The 20,339-nt window shown below is 41.9% G+C and overlaps 1 protein-coding gene across 8 annotated transcripts in view; it reads right to left on the reverse strand.

Moving 5' to 3' along the window:
- FRY (FRY microtubule binding protein) overlaps positions 1-20,339 on the reverse strand; it is a 328,350-nt gene that overhangs the window by 99,438 nt on the left and 208,573 nt on the right. For all 8 annotated transcript variants that reach the window (NM_001205616.1, XM_024999814.2, XM_024999812.2 and 5 more), the window contains 6 exons: positions 18,316-18,423; positions 9,212-9,470; positions 6,996-7,178; positions 4,611-4,697; positions 1,048-1,307; positions 386-575 (listed from right to left, as the gene is read on the reverse strand). In NM_001205616.1, the coding sequence (NP_001192545.1) occupies positions 386-575; positions 1,048-1,307; positions 4,611-4,697; positions 6,996-7,178; positions 9,212-9,470; positions 18,316-18,423 (1,087 nt within the window). The remainder of the gene's footprint in view (positions 1-385; positions 576-1,047; positions 1,308-4,610; positions 4,698-6,995; positions 7,179-9,211; positions 9,471-18,315; positions 18,424-20,339) is intronic.

Consider the following 20,339-nt stretch of genomic DNA (forward strand, 5'->3'; position numbering starts at 1 on the left):
ATTGAAAACACAACTGTGTAAATCCACAAAACCATCTGTAACAAGATAATTTAATCAAGACCCAGGTTAAAGGTGAGTACTCGATGAGGCGAGAGAGAAATGCGGTATGTGGGACACCAAGCCTCAGGGCACTGATAAATACCAGTGACTCTACGATTTCCAGCAAGTTCCTTAACTTCCCTTTATTTTCAGTTTCTCAATTGTCAGGGGAGGAATAATAAATTATTCACACAAACACGCAATGGAATTTAGAAATGTGTAGGATGAAAACTCTGACCCCATATACTCCAGATGGCAGGCACAGTGCAACATGCACTGTGAACTCTAGACAAACAAGCTAAAAAAAAACCTTACAGAATAATTCTTCTGAAGCATGTCATGTCACCTTGTTATCGTAGCTCACTGTACCATCAGGTGTCGTGGCCATTATTTCTGGAGTGGAGGCTCGCAAGTGTCCCGGGCTCATAATACTGGGTTTTGCAACTCCAAAACAAAGAATAAGGTAATTTCTCCACAACATAACGTAGTTGTCTCCGCTGCCGGCCGTGCTGGTTTTCTTGGCATTAATTGGGCTACTAGAAATGTGGGGTCGAAAACAAGAGGGAAAACTAAGTTCTGGATTTTAAGGTGTCACTTATTCAACAAAGATGCTGGGAAGGGCCCCAGTTGAGTTGAACAATTACCTGTCCAGGACTGTCTGTCTGGACAGGGAACGTCTCTATTGGTTGGAGAGTTGAATAGAACTTACTACCGTTTCAACCAGTAAGAGGCTGAGATTCTATAGTCAGATAATCACACTGACGATTAAGGGAGGGGAAAAACTAGCTCCAGACATGAACTTTTAACCTGTTTTTACTCAACACTAAGAATTCTGTAGTAGGATGTTCAGAAACTCCTACATGGGCGGTGGGGTTCTTAACCACTAGCGCCACCTAGGAAGCCCTGTTCAGAAGCTAGAGGATTCTATCCCGATCTCTAACATAAAATGTAAAAGGGGGAAATTACGGTGAAACAAGCAGAACAGAGGGAAGCGCAGGGGCCCCTTACTTCGGGTCCACGAGGGGCATCACGGACTGCAGCCGCGTGAAGGCGTAGGGCCAGGCGTAGCTGAGGGCGGTGGGGCAGTGCTTGGGCAGGTTCTCCTGCCGGAGGAAGCTGAAGAGGCAGAGCACCCAGGGGTCCTTGACAGACTGGGCGAAAATCCAGACGTGGGAAGGGCTCTTCACGTCGTAATGGCTGTTGACCAGGACAGCGTTCCACTCCACCAGCCACTGCAGGTCCACGCTGTGGGTCAAGGGTAGGGTTGCCTGCAGGTGTAAGAAGCAGGCTATGATGCGATGCTGAGCTGCACGGTCAGTGTCCTCGCGGACCCAATGCCTCTTCCTCCACAGTGCTCTGCCCGTCTACCTCTGCCTCGGGCCCAGCTTGGAATCTCAAACACCCCTTCCACAGCACCCCCGCCACGCCAGACCTGGGCTTGCGGTCATGGTCATTCCTACATGAGGCTATGGGTAGCAGAAGTGGTGTTTCAATGTCACAGAGCCCTGCACACTAGTACCCAGGAGCTGACCACTAAATACTTGTCAAGCAAATATACGACATTAGTTAAACTTAACCACAGATGTGCCAATTTGCATTTCTGAAAAGCTACTAATCTCTGAGATTTGTGTGTTATTACCTCTGTAATTAGGCTTTTTGGTTGTTTTTTTTTTTTTTTGCTGCGCCCTGCAGCATGTGGAATCTTAGCTCCTCAACCAGGGATTGAACCTGTGTGCCCTGCAGTGGAAATTCAAGAGTTCTGACCACTGGACCACAGGTAAGTCCTTGTAATTAGTGTGTTTTTTTTTTTTTAAGTCATGATTTTTGTTTACCTTTCCATCAGTCAGCTCAGTTGTGTCTGACTCTTTGCGACCCATGGACAGCAGCATGCCAGGCCTCCCTGTCCATCACCAACTCCCAGAGTCTACCCAAACTCATGTCCATTGAGTAGGTGATGCCATCCAACCATCTCATCCTCTGTCATCCCCTTCTCCTCCTGCCCTCAATCTTTCCCAGCACCAGGGTCTTTTCAAATGAGTTAGCTCTTTGCATCAGGTGGCCAAAGTACTGGAGCTTCAGCTTCAACATCAGTCCTTCCAGTGAATATTCAGGACTGATTTCCTTTAGGACGTACTGGTTGGATCCCCCTGCAGTCCAAGGGACTCTCAGGAGTCTTTACTTGGACTGAAATACCTTCCCTATGGCTTAGGGAGATGGCTACATGTAATCCCTTTTACGAAGGGCATTTTACTGATGCTTTTTTGAGGTTAAGATACCTACTTATTTTTGTCCTATGATGTCAAGCCAGAATACATTCTAAAACCCTTTGAAAGGTGCATGCTACGTTAGTGCAAAGCACTTTGGTCCTGTCCGACTCTGTGCAACCCTGTGGACTGTAACCCACCAGGCTCCTCCTCCTCTTGCCTAGGATTCTCCAGGCAAGAATACTGGAGTGGGTTGTCATTTACCCCTCCTGGGGATCTTCCCAACCCAGGGATCGAACCAGTGTCTCTGATGTCTCCTGCATTGGCAGGTGGGTTCTTTACCACTAGTGCCCAAAAGATACCTGTATCTATCTGTATTTAATATCTATACATATAGGTATATACTTACATACTGATAACACACAGTTTCATGTATTTCATTCTCTTTTAAGTCCAGACTATCAAACTTGAGGAAAGTTTCAAATAATCTAGCTGCTGGGCCAGGAGATAGAATTGCTATTATATCTGTCGGGCACGAAAAGTGCTCCATTTTACCTGCAGGGTCTCTGAGTTCCCATGGAGCAGAGGGGTGGCCAGTGGCCTCCATGGTTAATGGACCGAAGAGGCATAGCTTCGGCTTCAAAGCCCGAGACTTAAGGCTCCAACACTGGCTCTGCCCAACGCCAGTGCCCTGGGAACATCTCTGAACCCCCCAGAGTCTGTCTGCTTAATTTATGACCTGGAAATGACAGTGCTGACCTCACCTAGTTTTTAAGTAAATGACACGAGATGAGGGATGTCAAACCCTTGCACAAAGCAGGCGCTGTTTCCCCCCATGCCTCTGCTCCCCTTTCTGTGCATCTTCTCACATGCGTCCCTGTTGACCTGGCCACCCCGGCTCAAGATTTAGATTCTGACAAACACAGAACAAAACCACGTGAACAGAATATGATCTGAAGGGAAACAAGATAAGTATATAAAACAATTACACCTGATGGTCTTATTTCGTGTAAAAGCAATCTGAATTTCCAGACGAAGAGGTGGTGGTGGTTGTTGTTTGGTCCCTAAGTTGTGTCTGACTGTGTGTGAACCCGTGGACTGTAGCTTGCCAGGCTCCTCTGTCCATGGGATTCTCCAGGCAAGAATACTGGAGTGGGTTGCCATTTCCTTCTCCAGGGAATCTTCCCAGCCAAGGGATCAAACCCAAGTCTCCTGCACTGCAGGCAGTTATTACCACTGAGCCACCAGGGAGGGAGCACTATTCAGTGGTAGCATTATTCAGTATTACTGTTAAGGTTTGCACTGCTTGGCTAATAGTTTTAGTAATTTCACTAGTTTTAGTAATTACTGTTAATATTACAACCACAAGCAAGAACAGGGCTACTAAAAATAGGGACCTCTGTTCAATCTCAGTTAGAAAAGCGCACAAATTTATTTATAGCTCTTTGTCAAATATGCTTCTCTTCATTTATAATTATTTGCCTGGAATACACAAGGGGCATCAGCAATGTCAATTCTACAGATCCGCTCTGCCTCCCTTCAGTCATTTACCTAAAATCAATCCAAGTCTCATTACTGTGTTATACTGATTTTTTTAAATCAAGTAATTAAAATCCGTTTTACTTTCCCTTCTACTTGATCAGAAATTAAAAATTTGCCAATATGTGCTTTAAAACAAAGACTGTCCAATAAGAATTAATTTAAAAAAATAAAATAAGACAAAGAATGTATTTGTGTAGCAGCTTGTGTCAAGCTCTATTATGCTCAGAGTCCAGATATGGTCAAGTTCAGGCCCTAACATACTATGTAACTATGGCCTCATCATTTTTGAGTTTCTATTCAAAAAAGAGAATAACTGTGAAAGCATCTTGTAAATTGTAAAGCACATTAATATAGGCTATATAGAGCTTTAAGTGTAATAAATAAAACCAATAAATTTTTTAAAGGATCCTGAGAAATTTCTGAAGTTTCAGTTTGCAAAATTTGTATCCATCTTCCTCAGATTCAAATTCTGTTTTAAATAAAGTTTTTATTTATTTGGCTGCTCCAGGGTTTAGTTGCAGCATGTGGTATCTAATTCTCCAACCAGGATCCAACCTGTGCCCCCTGCATTGGGAATGCAGAGTCTTAGCCACTGGACCACGAGGGAAGTCTCACAAATTTTCCTTTAAATTTATCTGAAGGTCTCCAGAACTAGTATCTAAAAAACTAAGTCTTGTTTTCCTAAGCACATCTGTGTCAGTCTATTAACCTGACATAAAACCCCAGAATTCTTCTACATAGTTTTTTTCTTCATATCTCTTTTCCAGAGAGGCCCAGAGCTTATACTTAATGATTATCAGCAAGCAGGATCAAACGTGTACTTACTGAATCCGAAACTGCTACATGAATAAAACTTTCGAGGATGGAGGAACTTAGCTGATCCATGACATCAATCATAGGTCTGTCATCGTCCTGTACAGAAGGGAGGCGATTAGTCTCCATGGGAAAATGAGCCCTTCCACCCTCCCCACCGCCTTTGTCCAGCACAAGCAGCAGAACAGCTTGCAAGGTAGTGATAAGGGTTTTCGCACAGAAAAGTGAGTGCCGAGGTGTGAAAGGTAGGGGGTAAAACTCCCTGCGGTTCTGAGTTTAGTCTTACAAGCTTCAGAGGAAGAAAATTAGAGCTCCAATTTGACCTCGTACTGAAAAAGACACTTCAATTTCAAAAACTCATGTACATACACTTAATGAGACTGGAATCTAAACCTTAGGATCACACCTTATTCACTAAAGTGTTCAGGTCGTCATTAATTTTAAGGAATGCAAAAGCCATGAGAGTATGCTTTGCCAGACCATGATAAGGCTACATACTTAAGTCACTGATCTGCTAAAATAACATTAACTGTTGACTATGATTGAATTTCAGTCCCAAAGAAAGTGCACCGGAGACCGACCGCACCCTCTCTGCGGTCCCTATGTTGGGCACAGCTATTTGGTAAAAGAAGCAAACTGGGAAAAAAGCACAAGAGAAAACATCTTACAGGAAATTCTTCTACATGAATAGTGCTTATACACATGAACATGTGTATATTTGCCATTTTTAATATAGAGAGGCTCAGAAATATGAAATCATTTAATTAGAACCCTTATAGGAAAGCTTCGGAATGTCCTTACTTGGAATGTCCTCATTCATACTTGCATATGAATGAGAATGATTTCAAAAAAGTTGTGGCTGAAAAAAACAAACAAAAAAACAACCAAGCTTACGGATACAGAGAACAGATTAATTGGTTCCCAGGGATTGGGGGAGGGGTGGCAAAATGGGAAAAGGAAGAAAACAGTTATAAACTTCTGGCTATAAAATCAATAAGTCACACAGATGTAATATACAACATGGCAACTAGAGTTAACAAAACCATATCGCAAATTTAAAAGTTTCTAAAAGAGTAGATCTTAAAAGTTACCACAAGGAAAAAAAAATCCTGTAGCCGTGAGTGGTGACGGATGTTAATTACTTGTTGTGGTGAACGTTTCACAATATAAACAACTATGGAATGCTGTACACTTGAAACAAATACTGTTGCATGTTGCTCGTATCTCAATAAAAAATTTTACCTAAAAAGCCCAGCTGTGGCTGGTTAAAGAAAGCACCACATGAGAAGCATACTTAACACAGCTTGCTGAAGTAGCAAAGAACCTGGGCTTTAGAGGCATATATAAATATGGTTTTCAATTCTAGCTCTGCCACATCCTAGCTGCTGATTTTAGGTATGGCATTTAACCTCCCTAAACGTCACTCTAAGAATCTGTGCAATGGGAACAAAAACAGTATTGATTCTCAGGTTCTTGTGAGGTTATACCTGAGGTTATTCTCAGGTAATTATTAGCCTCACAATAATAATTATCATTATTACTATAGAGACTTAATGAAGGTTTATCGAAATACACCATGTCCTAAGAGATCCATTCACGAGATCCCAGAGATGTCCTAAAACACATTAGAAAGCTTGCTGTAGAAATGTGAACAGAAAGGACTGGGATACATTTGAAAATATTTTGTAAAGACAATGATCATTTTAAAACCAAGATTAGTGATTAAGAACAAGAAAATGGAAAGTAGCATTCTTCTAAATAAGCATGTGAAGTATGTCCTTCTTTCATCAACTTATGGATAGGGTTTGGCCACCTGTGCCGAAAGGCAATGAACCTTAACCTTACCCCTTAACCAAAACAAGGGCGTACAGCACTTGACCGAGTGCCGAAGAACAGCTGGAGACAATCATTAATTAACTAATTAGCTCATTTCTCTTGTCTCAAGAGGACATGCTTTCTTGTGATGCCATTTTTGTATCACTATTGAGATTAAACAACTTTCAGTAAGATAGAATGTTTGATACTTTGCTCATTCTAAACTGGAATGCATTGTTTTAGTTCATTCTCTACTATAAATGTAATAACAACTTAATTCTATGTACTCTGAACATTATGAAAGAAAATGTTCTGTTACTGAATCATAAGATTCACTTCTTCCCAAAGCACCATCACGTAGAAAATCAGGAATGGTCTATTCTATTGCCCACAGAATATATAACTTAGTTCCTGCAGATCAAAAGTACGCTTTCACAATTAAAAACCCACCCTCTTTCAAAAATTATTTGTTGACATCATGTGACATGAAAGTACATAAAATAGTAATGCATTCTTTACAGTTTTTAAACTTTGAAACTGTTGAAAGATATGAATTGGAAAATTCAGAAAAACAATCCATACCTCAGGCTGACCCAGAGCGACAAATAAAGCTCGAATTTCCTTGAGTATTAAAACAGACAGTTTGCGTGTGGCCACCTGGAAACTGCAGAGTAAAACCAAGGCAAAACCTTCCACAGCATGGAGCACACTGCAGTGGGGACCTCGCTCCGACTGGATTCGGTGGCTGGAGCCATTGGCAATTAGCTGTCGCGCAATGAAAAAAAAATTCTATGTTCAGAAAAACAACAGTGGAAGAAGTCGCCACTCTTCTATGTACGTCTGGCACATTTGACCTTGTAATACTAACATAAATTACACTGGCTTAGAACCAGACATGTCTATGAATTCATTATTATTCATGAAATATCGCAGATCCCTTTTTGTTTTCAGATCACTTACTACTTTGGAATACCATCAACCCTCTGGTAGTTCTAAAAAGGAATACCTTTTCAAAGACTATTAGTAAGAATAAAAACCACTTCTATCCACACCATTTGAGATGACTCTATATATTTAAAGTGACCTAATTTGGTTTTACTTAAATTCTCTATAGCGAATTCTCTATTTTAGTTAATTAAATTGAAGTTTCAAACGTTGACTTTCTAATCAGATTTGGTGACCTGTTTTCATGTTAGTTTTTAATCTGGGTTTTGCACATTAAGGAGAAGGGTTCTGAAACTTCCCAAACCAAGTGAGTCTAAAACAAGAGCAAGCAGACAACAGGGCAGATTCCGCCTTCATTTCCAGCTTCCTTTTATAAGCATGTGCAACCCTTGTTTTCCTCCTTGTCATCTTTCGGTGAGTATAGGACACAAGGATGGAGAAATGCCCTGAACCTGCTCTCTGAGGTCAGCCCATCTGGGATCTAAATATTCTCATACTTCCTGAGCCTTGACATTCCTCAGACCCTCAGTTAAGCTCTTCTGCAGCCAGACAGTTCCTCTATGGGCTCATTGCCAGTGCCAAGTCATGCTGCCTGGGTTCTCCTCTGATTACACTCCTCCTCAGTGTAAATGAGGAATGCTCTTCAAAATGTTATCATTATTTTTTACCATTCAGGTTTGAGGCATGAAAGAATAAAGAAACCACAAGCCTACTTTCTTCTCTGGATAGTGGAGAAAGCAACTAATTTGTGGCTGACTAAGGAAATCCAACCAGTCCATTCTAAAGGAGATCAGTCCTGGGTGTTCTTTGGAAGGACTGATGCTAAAGCTGAAACTCCAATACTTTGGCCACCTCATGCGAAGAGTTGACTCATTGGAAAAGACTCTGATTCTGGGAGGGACTGGGGACAGGAGGAGAAGGGGACGACAGAGGATGAGATGGCTGGATGGCATCACCAACTCGATGGACATGAGTTTGAGTGAACTCTAGGAGTTGGTGATAGACAGGGAGGCCTGGCGTGCCACAATTCATGGGGTTGCAGAGAGTCTGAGTCACGACTGAGCGACTGAACTGAGGGACAAAAGAAACCAGTGGGCAGCTAACTTTTATATATCCGCATCCACATCTAACCCTATATCCATATTCATATCTATATCCGTATCTGCTTTAGATTCATATCCACATCAACCTCTATAATGCACATCCAACTCCATGTTTATACTCATATTCATATGCCTTAGACTCATAGCCATCTCTGCTCTAGATTCATATCCATATCTACCTCTATAATCCACTCCATCTCTATATTCATATATCTATATTCATATACCTTAGACTCATACCAATATCTATATCCATATCTGCTCTAGATTCTTATCCATATCTAGAGCCATAAATACATTCATATCCAGTTCTAAATCCTAATTCATATCCACATTCAGCTCTAGATCCATATGCATATCTAGATACATATCCATACCTAGATCCATCTCCACATCTACATCTAGATCCACAGCCACCTCTATTATCTCTTCCCTATGGTCATCTGCTCATACAAACAGATTTTGAAACCTAATTCTCTGAAAGAAAACAATTTCTACTTTCTAAATGCTTTGTTAGTAAGTCTAACCTGATGTGACATAATCATGCCCTGAGTTTCTTGGTCACAGTTTAAGCAGATTGCAAAACTCAGGGTCACTCCTTGGAAGAAACTTCCTAGACAGCTGAAAGTAAGAACCCAGCAGGTTCTCTGGGCTGCCACTTTTATATATATATATATATTTACACACATACATACATACACACATACTCTGTAAAAGAACATCAATTAATGGGAAGAGGGTGAAAATTACCTCTGCATTTCTGATTTTGTTGGCCTGTTCGTAGACTTTTCCTTGCGTTTGTATGACCAGTTTCCACTGGGTAAGCAGCTGGAGCAGGAGCTTGAGGGATGAATCAAGGAGTGTGTGATGCATGTCATTTACTTCCCGAAGCAGGAAGTTGGTGAAGCCAAATAGGACATCTTCCCTCCAATCTGAGAAGTCAACAAGTAAACCCTGAAGAGAATTCTGGGCAATATGTCGCAGTTCATCATCCATATGAATAGAGAGCCTGTAAGATGAATAAAGACAATGACGTCATTTACTAGTTTTTCTTCTATAGCCTAAAGGAACACATATAGGGCTTTGCTTTTATCTGTGTTTGAAAATGGGTTACCCTCACCTAATATGACAGTTTTCACTCAGCTCTCCTAATGTTAACATCTTATGTAACCACGGCAGTTGATTAGAACTAAGATGTTAATATTGGTTTGATGCTATTAACTAAAATACAGATTTTATTCAGATTTCACCAGTTTTCCATTAATGTCCTTCCTGTTTCAGAATGCAATCCAAGGTACCATGTTGCATTTAGCTGTATATATTTTTTAATACATTACTGACTATAAAATAAGCTCTAATAGTATCAAAGCTTATGACTCTTCAAGATGGTACTGGAGAAACTAAGGGACTTGTCCACAAGTTGAGTGAAAATGAATAATTAAAAGTTAGGTCAGTTATCCTCAATTGGTTTTGCCCCCACCAAGGGATTTTTGGCAATGACTAGAGACATTACTGGTTGCCAAACTTGGGAGGGTGCTCCTGGTATCTGAGTAGAGGTAGAAGCCAAGGATGCTGCTAAACATCCTCCAACGCACAGGACAATGCCTATGACAAAGAATTATCTGGCCGAAAATGCTGATAGTGAACAGCTTATTCTATGATCAGTATTCCATGTTATAGCTATATCATAGTTTAATATTCATCCTGAATGGCATAAGGATAGTTTCTGTGTTTTGATTATAAGAAATAAAGCTTCTATTAACATTCATGTAAAATAAAATGCTGATAATGCCAAAGTTGAGAAATCTTGAGTTTGTCAACTGAAGAATAACTGTATTTGTGATTTAAGCTAGAACACAAATAATATTAAATCTCAACAATGGTATGCAGCATTAGAGCTAACATCACCCTTTATAGATTTACTCATTCACTTATTTAATATTCACACATTTTTGAGGCCCTCCTAAGATTCAGCCCTTGGATTGGCTGTGTTTACCGGGTAGAGTGTTAGCTAGAGTGAGGTGTGAGACAGGCCTGGAGAGGGAGCGGGGTGGTTCGGTAGAGGGTCTGTGGGCCACCCAAGGAGGTGATGTAGCACTAAGAGGTTAGCGTGTACACTCTGGAGTCAGAGCACCTGATCGCTGTCTTTGCCTCTGTCACGCACAGCTATGTGACCATGTGCTAGTTGCTGAACCTCTCAGCCTCTGAGTCCCAGTCAGAAGACTGGGATAACAGCTGTACTTGTATCTCATAAGCCTGCTGTGAGCTCCTCTGAGATGATCCACGCACAGTGTTGAGCAGCACACCAAGCATGGAGTATATGTGAGCACCTGGTGCATGGGAGCTCTTATTACTGGAAGAAAATGAATTGACTCTGAAAGTTACAGGGGGAAGTAACAGGATGAGGCTCACATCTGAGGGAAAAATAAGTTAGGCAGGAATACGGAGGGTGCCTTGAAGAAGTCACAAGACTGAGGGCAGAGACCATCTGGGAGGTCATTACAATGACTCAGGCACCAAGTGGCAGGGGCCTGACCCAAGGAAGAGAAGACGCGAGGAAGGGAGAGATGGAGAGTGAAGATACCTAGGATACAGACTTTCCAGGGCTTAGCAGTCTGGAAGTGTTCAGTGTTCAAGAAGAAGGTGGCCGAGTCAACAGGGGCCCCCATTAAGTAGAACATAATATCCTCAACCAATAGAAAAAGAAATTGTGAACCAGAGTGGTTAAGGAACTTTCTCAAAGTCCAGGATTCCAGCTCAGGACTTCTCATCTTTTATGCAAAGTTTTCTCCAAAAAACAGGTCTGGAACAGTTACATATTTTTGAATAGACAGCATTTCAAAAACTTGATATGGAATATCCTTATTCTCTAGAGCAGGGGCTCCCAACCTCCGGGATCTAATGCCTGATGATCTGAGGTGGTGCTGATGTAATAATGATAGATATAAAGTACACAATACATGTAATGAGCTTGATTCATCCTGAAACCACCCCCCTGCCCATTGCCCCATCTGTGGAAAAATTGTCTTCCATGAAACTGATCCCAGGTGCCAAAAAAGTTGGGGACCACTGCTTTAGAGCATGAAGTACACTAATTGGTCCAAATTTGACCAGATAACCAGGCAAAAGCTCATTCATAAGCAGGAAAGATGTATTTTCTGTTCTAAAAGCAAGTCAAGTTCTACAAAGATGCTGAGAAGGAAAAGCTAATTCTTCAGGGCAGACTTGCTATTAAGTCTGCAATTATCAAGCAGATCACAGTTGCCAAAAGAACACACAGAGGTCTTAAACCTGGGGCTTCTAATTAAGGACCAAGGCAGGCCATCACAAACTTCCTTTGTATTTCAATCCATTTCTGTTATAGAAACCACCCAGTTTGTGCTATTTTATTATATATAAGAAATCAGGCAGGCACATTTCTTTAGAGTCAAAGTCAAGAAAAAAACCATGGCACGGTCCATTTAGATGAAGCTTTTAAGAAGTTCCAGTACTTTCGGATCTCCAATGAGACTCACTCTACTCTTCATCTCACTTTGTCATCATTCACAATTTGCAATCTGGAATCTGTCTTCATTTTAAACTGACAGTGTGGGATCACAATAAGGACTCTGAGAGTCTGAAGTTGGTGCAGCCCTTGCTATTTTTGGTGACCACTGCTCTTGAAATAATGGTATTCACATGCTTGACTGGTGAAAACACCCAAAAACATTCCTGGAGTATGAACAGACAGGACCAGGGAGGGGAGAGAGCTTTGGGAATAGAAGGCCCAGTTGATAACAGAAGTGGAATGTTTGTGGAAGAAAAAGGTCCAGTGTCACGGAACTGAGATGGGGTGAAAATAACATCAAGGCAAGACTGAGTGGCAGCAGGTGAGAGAGAAGAGGAAGAAGTTGTGAGAAGGGTTGGGGTCCCCCCACCCCTGCACCTTGTGCTGTGTGATCACATACAATTGCTGCTTCTTCTACCCAGAACTTTCTCATTTTCACTTCTGTTAGATTTTTAACCAGATAATCACAGCATCATCTTGTGAAACACACGGGATTGAATATTATAAAAGAGAAAGTGGGAAAAAGATTTTAGCTAACTAAAAAGGAAAAGAAGACTCAGAGGTAAACGAGAAAGATGTTCAGCCACCCCGAGGATGCAGGAAGTGGTAGAAGGCTGTGTGGTGCTGGCCGACCTACTCGCAGCCTCCTGGTCCAGTGAGTGATGAGTGGCTGAGGAGAGGGCACCCCCAAACCCCCGCAGGGCCATCCCACTGAGAAACCGGAAAAGGATGGGTTCTTGCCTGTAACATAAACACCTGTGATTACAATAAACAGCAGTCCTGTGAGAATCTGGAGGCTGCAACTGAGAGAGAAGAGAGACGTTTAGAGAAGGCAACTCAGGAAGTCTGACCAGCTTGGGGGACCTGAGGGAAAATTTCTAAGAAGCTGATCTGGTTTCCAGGAGCCGAAAATGGGGTCACAAGTATATGGTTACACACAAGACCACTGACAGGGCTTGAAAGGACTCCACCATGACACAGGAGTCAAGCATACCCCCAAAATCGCTACTGCCAATGTCAACTGCATGTGTCATCCCCTCATCCCCCTCTCCACTGGCAGCTGGCATGGGGTTCAGGGACCAGAGTGGCCTGATTCAACAGGTGGCCACGGCCAATGGTCCCGAGGCCCTGCTTGGAGTCCGGGGTGTAGGTCAGGGGTGTAGTGTGAGCACTATGCTGAGTAAGGATGTGGGTAAAGTGGGGAAAACCCAGAGCCTGAACAAGGCCACCTTCTTTGTTGGTCAGACCAGACAAACCACTGAACCAAAAATAATTCCGTAAAGGTGAGCTCCACTTCAGGTGGAGTTGGCTCAGTCGCTTTGAAGAGTTTTGTTGCTGGAGGTACGCTGGGAGCGATTGCAAATTCACAAACTACACCCAGAAGAAAATCTCCATTAGGAAGGACAGCCTCCTTTCAACTCTGGCAGGACTGACCAAAGGTTATCAGACGTATGAGGGACCTGCTGGCCCACAGCATCACCAAGGGCAGAAGGGGAAGAAATGGTTGTGAAGGGAAAGCCCAGAGGGAGACCAGGGTTTCTAAGAGGAGCAACACATGCTGACAAGTGGACTGTTCACCTCTGTAATGTTCACACCAGAAGCAGTGGAAATTTCCTCTCTAAGGTGTTAAGAGAATGAGCTTCCACTGTTTACAGTGCTTTGAACTACATCTCAATTAAAATGCAAAAATAAGATGAAGTGTTCTAACAAGGACCTACTGTGTAGCACTGGGAACTCTGGTCAATGTTACGTGGCAGCCTGTATGGGAGGGGAGCTCGAGGGAGAATGGAGACATGTGTAATACATGTAATGTGTGGCTGAGTCTCTTCCCTGTTCACCTCAAACTGTCACAAACATTGTCTGTTTATTGGCTATATTGTTTAGTTGCCAAGTCTTGTCTGACTCTTTGTGATCCCATAGACTGCAGCCCGCCAGGCTCCTCTGTCCATGGGATTTCCCAGGCAAGAATACTGGAGTGGGTTGCCATTTCCTTCTCCATAATTGGCTATACCCCGGTACAAAATAAAAAGTTAAAAAATAGTAAGATAAAATTATAAAGTAAAAAAAATATAATTAAGGGGTTTATTGAGGCAGTTTGTTCTCACCTGGCTACTCAAAACAGCCACCCTCTGCTATATACACACAGGCTAAAGAACCAACGATGAATGGTAAATTTAAGTATTTTTCAGATACCACCAAAGGTTGTGGAACTGTGAACGCATGACCTCAAAGTTCTACCAACTGAAAAGAAACACTGCATAAAATGTGCATAAATTGCATAAAACCAATGACATCTGTCACTTCCATTCTGCTTCAGGAAAATTCTATAAATTTGAGCAACTGACTTTTACTCTTCTGAAATTCAAGCTCCTTGTCTGAAAATAGGAATGAACGTGTGCCCACTTTCCTAACGTGTATATGAAACTGCACTGTACATCGTGGCACAGTATGCTATTCAGATTCAAAGATGCCTAAAAATAACAACTAACATTTGCTCAGAGCTTACTGTGTTCTAGCCCTGATGTTAAGTGATTTGTATGCATTGTTTAATTCTCACAAGCCTATTTCATATTGTTGAAAGGAGGGTCAGCAAACCCTGAATGCAACTAGAGTGCTACAGGAAGTGACGAAGAGCCTGTGGACTGTTGGGTGGACAGGTCCTTCCTGTTGTCAAGGGCAGAACAGGAAACATTCAGGAAGTTAAAGAGAAAAAAGATGGCAATTGCTAAGGAGAAGAGTAAGCTCCCCCATCTTTGCTTCTGGTTCAGACAGTAAAGAATCCACCTGCAATGCAGGAGACCAGAGTTTGATCCCTAGGTTGGGAAGATCCCCTGGAGAAAGGAAAGGCTTCCCATTCCAGTATTCTGGCCTGGAGAATTTCATGGATAGAGGAAACTGGCGGGCTACGGTCCATGGAGTTGCAAAGAGTTGGACACGACTGAGCAACTAACACTTTCACTTTTCACTTTGACTTGAATTGCTGGGAAGGGAGCCTCTGGAGGACAATCCTTGAAACTCCTGTCACTAAAAACTGACACTTGCCATCTACCTCTACAAAGATTAAATTATGAGCCGTTGCAGCTGCTGACCTCCAACACCTTCTGAAAGGAGTTTCAGGGTGGAGATCAGGAATGAGGCACACTGTGCTCTGGGAAAAACTGGCAGAGCAGGCCTTCAGATAGCAAGATATTTTCAGAAGATTTTATGAGCCTAATTCTTGTATCTCCTCATATCTAGAAAAGCACGAAAATCCATCATGGTGACATGTGCTCCTCACAAATAGCAGCTGCCTTCAAGAGACTAGCAGAAACCTTCTGCAAAAAATACATAATCGATTTCACGTATTTCCCCTTCACGGAAATCACATATATACTTGACCTTCCACAGAGCTCTTTGGAGCAGTTTCTCAGAGCTGTCTGAAATGCTGTCTCCCGGGCTACAGCCCTTACTTTGCCCCCAATAAAACCTAACACAACTTTCACCCTGTATCAGTATATATATATTTTCAGTCGACACTCATTCAGGGAACTGAGCTGTGAGGGGCAGCAGAGCCTGCATGAAAGTTGGTTTGCCGATTATGAAGCAAACCAAGTTTTTCTCCAGTAAAAATGTACCATGGATGTACACGAGACTGTCTGAAATAAAAGGGCTCACACCTCTCTGATGAGACCGTGTCAGAAGTCAACTGAATCCAAATGTGACTGGACTGTAGGGGAATAAAGTGAGTGAAGGCTTGGAACCCACATTTACTGCTCTTCAGCTCCTTCACTCCTGTCCTGTGACCTTCTTGAGAGCTGAAGGGGATCGTTTTCTCATAGGTCAATGGACCCAGTGTGAGGGCCAGCTCTCTGAGTTATCCTTCCCCTGAGAGAATGGCCTCCAGCTTCTTTTGAAGCTTATGAAAAAGGCCTCTTCACAGGCTTCCCATATAAGTCCAGTCATCTTCTCGACTTCACCCCGAGACTTGAACTCTCAAGAATATTTATTTGTTCTTTCCCCTCATAAAAACAGGACCCATTGCTTTGGGCTCTGTAAGAATGTACACAATAATAAACACAATACACTATAAATAGCATTGCCATTCCAACCACGTCTGACAGAATTCCCTCCTGACATGCCAGGCATGGAGGGTTTGCAGACCCAGGCGTCACTGGACGCTAACAAGGTGATTCCAGAGGTAAGACTCTCCCACTCAGATTTACAGCAGAAGAGCACTAGAGATGTTACCAAAAGGCTGCACGACATTTAAAAACTTAGCATTTCAAAGGGCTTACTTACATAATCATCACCAATTAGAAAGTCACTGAAATAAGTGAACTTTGCTTCTACTTCAATTTAACTGATAACAGTCTTTTTCCTGTTGACATTTTCTTTCAGATGAACCAAGTGCTGCCAGGTCATCTGTCTTTCAGCCCTCTCAACAGGCTTGTAAGAAAAGACAGGCTGAGGGGTTAAATACTTCGTCTTGATCACTTGGCTAGTCAAATGGCAAAGCAGAGAAGCAAAATTCGAGATTTCCCAATGGAATCAGTATTGGTCCCATTTTGGGGCACCTCCCCCACAACTTTCAAGATGCTGGCCCCTCATTCTCTTGCCTGGAAAATTCCAGGGACAGAGGAGCCTGGCAGGCTACAGTCCATGGGGTCACAAAGAGTCAGACACAGGTTCAGTTGAACTTGAGAGGCCACGGAGAGTGGTCTTTTGTCCCCTGATTCCACACTGCCCCTGAAGCCCTCTCACTCAGCGCCTCTCCTCTGTGGAAATATTAACACTGGTCTTCTGGTCACACCACCCTCCCCACTGCTGTCTATGGCAAATGGACAGGCTGCACCTCTACGTTTTGGGCGGACTTTGGCACTTGTCTCACAGCTTTTCTTTACTGTCAGTCTTTGCTATCACTCTGGGAGACTCCGTATTAGCCTGGATGGTCCTTTAGAGTATCTTGGTCTCTTTCTTCCTTGGCTCCTCCCATCTCCAAATAACCATGTTTATCATTCACTGGGAATCCACCCTCTGTGCGTAAGTGCTTAGTTACTCAGTCGTGTTTCACTCTTTGCAACCCTACGGAACTATAGCCCGCCAGGCTCCTCTGTCCATGGGATTTCCCAGGCAAGCATACTGGAGTGGGTTGCCATTCCCTTGTCCAGGGGTTCTTCCCAACCCAGGGATAGAGCCTGGGTCTCCCACATTGTAGGCAGATTGTTTACCATCTGAGTCACCAGGGAAGTCCCATTGATAAATAAGGTTATGCATAATACATCTTTAATCCAATCAGCATCAATATCTGTTATCCCTCTCTGGGCTTCCCAACATTATCAGATTAACCAGCCAGAAATGATACTTTCTTTTATCATGTTATTCTCCACAAGTCCAAACACCTCAGCTAGTAGTAAAGATTAGTTGAAAATATGCCTCTCCAGTCATTTCTATTTCTTTTTATCATGGGGTTTCCAAACTCCTTTTTCTTCTCTTTTTCAAATTATGATGACTTTTGTTCTTCCTTCTTCCACCCTTCCCACAAACCCCATTTCTAATGATTCTGTCTTTCAAATGTATTCAGGTTAAAAGTCACTTATGATTTTTAAGTTAAAGACATGCATAATTGTCAACCAGAACTTCAGATCAACATGAGGAAAATCAAGCTTACTTAACTACAATAATATCATTTCATTCAAAGCAAATTAACCTGAGGTTCAAGCTGGACTGGGCATTCTTATGGAGGATGGTGCGGGATAAATGTACGGATTTTGGAAGCTTTCTGAAGTACAAAACTTAGCTTGGGATCCCTGTTTCTTGGCCCTCCAGGGGTGTGGGTCTCAGATTGAGAATCAGATCCTGGATGAACTTTATCCTGAACAGACTCATCTCATGTCCTGGTCCCGCCTCTGTCCTTGTCCTCACGTCACTCCTTCTGCATTTCTGATTCTGTCTTTCCTTCAAGGGCAGCTCAAGTTCCACCATCTTCCAGGAGTCACCTGCTGCCATCCCCAGACCACAGTAATCCTCCTACCCTGTGATTTCAGGTATCACATATTTTGTGTGCCATTAATTTGCAGAAGTTCAGGCTTTAGATTACTACTTACCTTATGTGCTTATGTCTTTGCTTCTATATTGAATTTTAAACCTCTTGAGCATGGGAGTTAAAAAAAAAACTGAAACCAAAAACATTTCTTTACTCTTTCTGGGCATGCTAGACAGTATTGAGAATTAATAAATGTCCATTTTTTAATGATCATTCTTTTAGGAATCATGACAAAGGATTAAAATTGAGTTTCGTCAAAAAAGGCCCACCACAGTCCTCACCTACCTCGCCAGCAGGTCAATAAGTTCAAGCTTTGACATCCCATCAGGAAGCAGTCGAGGAATAGCAGCAACACAGGTCCTGAAAAGATCTATTTTTGGCTTTCTCTCACCCCTGGAATGTGAAGACAAAGTTTAAACATAAGTCAAAGGTTGTGAAAACATTTTTAAAAATTGGTCAAATATGTAAACAAAGACTAGAATCAAGGCCTTCTGAATCACCGCCTGGTGTCTGCTCCATATTATTTTTTAAAAACAAAACTATTTTAGTGCTCTTTTAAGCTTTAATAGCCTCAAAAGTATAAATGATAGAAACTCACAAAAGCTATCCTTTGATAGTTTAATTTTAAAAATTCCTTTTATACTTATTTAGTTTGTGAGTTCTCAATAATACATTTTTAATTAAAATTTTTTGTTTTATCAAACATCAGCTAGCTTTAAAAAAGCATTACAATTAAAATTCCATGTTATTCTTAATATTTATGCCCTTTATAGCTTGGCCAGTTCTAAGAGAACTTACGAACATGTAAATGTTGGACAGAGATAAATATCTGAAGAGGAAAATGTCAGTAGCAGAAGCATTCTATCATACATCTTTCCATTCAGTGGCTTTCTGTAGGTTTGGTCCCTGTGGGCTGCCATAAGGATACTGAATTTACTAAAATGCCTAAATGCACCAGCATGTAATAAATGTATTGTAGTCATTCCTACATTCAGCACTGAAAAACAGGATTTTAATATATACAAGAAATGGTGCCTCTAACAAACACAAAATCCGAAAGCTTCTCTCTCTAATGAGTTATGCTTCTTCTCTTAGAGTCCCCACTGCTGGTTTTCACTTTTTTTTTTAGTACATCCCAAAATAAGTCTTTCATATTGTCAAGTAAAATCCTGAAATGTATATAATTGTGCACCCATTTCTGTTTTTTAAAATTATACCAATGGTCCTGACCTCTATGGAGATTTCATCTTTCTAAGATAATTAATGTTTTCTATGGGGCTTCCCCGGTGGCTCAGCTGTAAAGAACCTGCCTGCCAATGCAGGACATGCAAGAGACTCAGGTTCGAGCCATGGGTTGGCTTCCTGGAGAAGGAAATGGCAACCCACTCCAGTATTCTTGCCTGGAGAATCCCATGGACTGAGGAGACTGGTGAGCTACAGTCTACGGGGTCACAAAAGAGTCAGACACAATTGTGTGACTAAACAAACAACAATGCCTTCTATATTCTGCTGTAAAATGTGAAGGGAAAACATAAATTTGGTGATAAATTACTTCAATTTTTACTAGTTTAAGTAGGTAACTGATTCTTAATCATATATTTTATCAATAACCTTTATGGGAAAACTAAATTACACATCAAATCTTTGAAATAACTTAAGTGATAAAATAAAACAGCATATTTAAATTCTGATTTACTCCTCTGAGAATAAATGTAGAATCGGCACCAAATTAACACAGTCCTAGGGATTAGGGGCAGGCGGAAAAGGGGACGACAGAGGATGAGATGGCTGGATGGCATCACCGACTTGATGGACATGAGTCTGAGTGAACTCCAGGAGATGGTGATGGACAGGGAGGCCTGGCGTGCTGCGATTCACGGGGTCGCAGAGAGTCGGACACAACTGAGCGACTGAACTGAACTGAACTGAGGACACAATAATGAAAATACAAAGTAGCACAGAAGCAATTTCTTCCTGGAACAGCATATTCTATTCTGTGTCAGAACAGAAATGTAACGAGCAGAATCCATGCTCTCTGTAAGCTAAAGAGGATAATCGGACAGCAATTTTGCTCTGTGACTACTTTTTAGCATGTGTTTGTAACTTTGTTAGGAATGAATACAAAACTGTTTATGCAAAAAATAAGAGACATCTGTCATTTCTAAAATACTTTGTTTTTGTGGGAAGTTGTAAAGATTATTTTCTCTCATTTTCCATGGTCATTTTGCAGGGGATGTACACAGACTCTGTACAGTGGCCTCCAATCAACTGAAGGAAGGAGCAGACTTCAAATGATATCTGTGACGGCC

The sequence above is a fragment of the Bos taurus genome, chromosome 12, assembly GCF_002263795.3.
Source record: "Bos taurus isolate L1 Dominette 01449 registration number 42190680 breed Hereford chromosome 12, ARS-UCD2.0, whole genome shotgun sequence".
NCBI lineage: Eukaryota > Metazoa > Chordata > Mammalia > Artiodactyla > Bovidae > Bos > Bos taurus.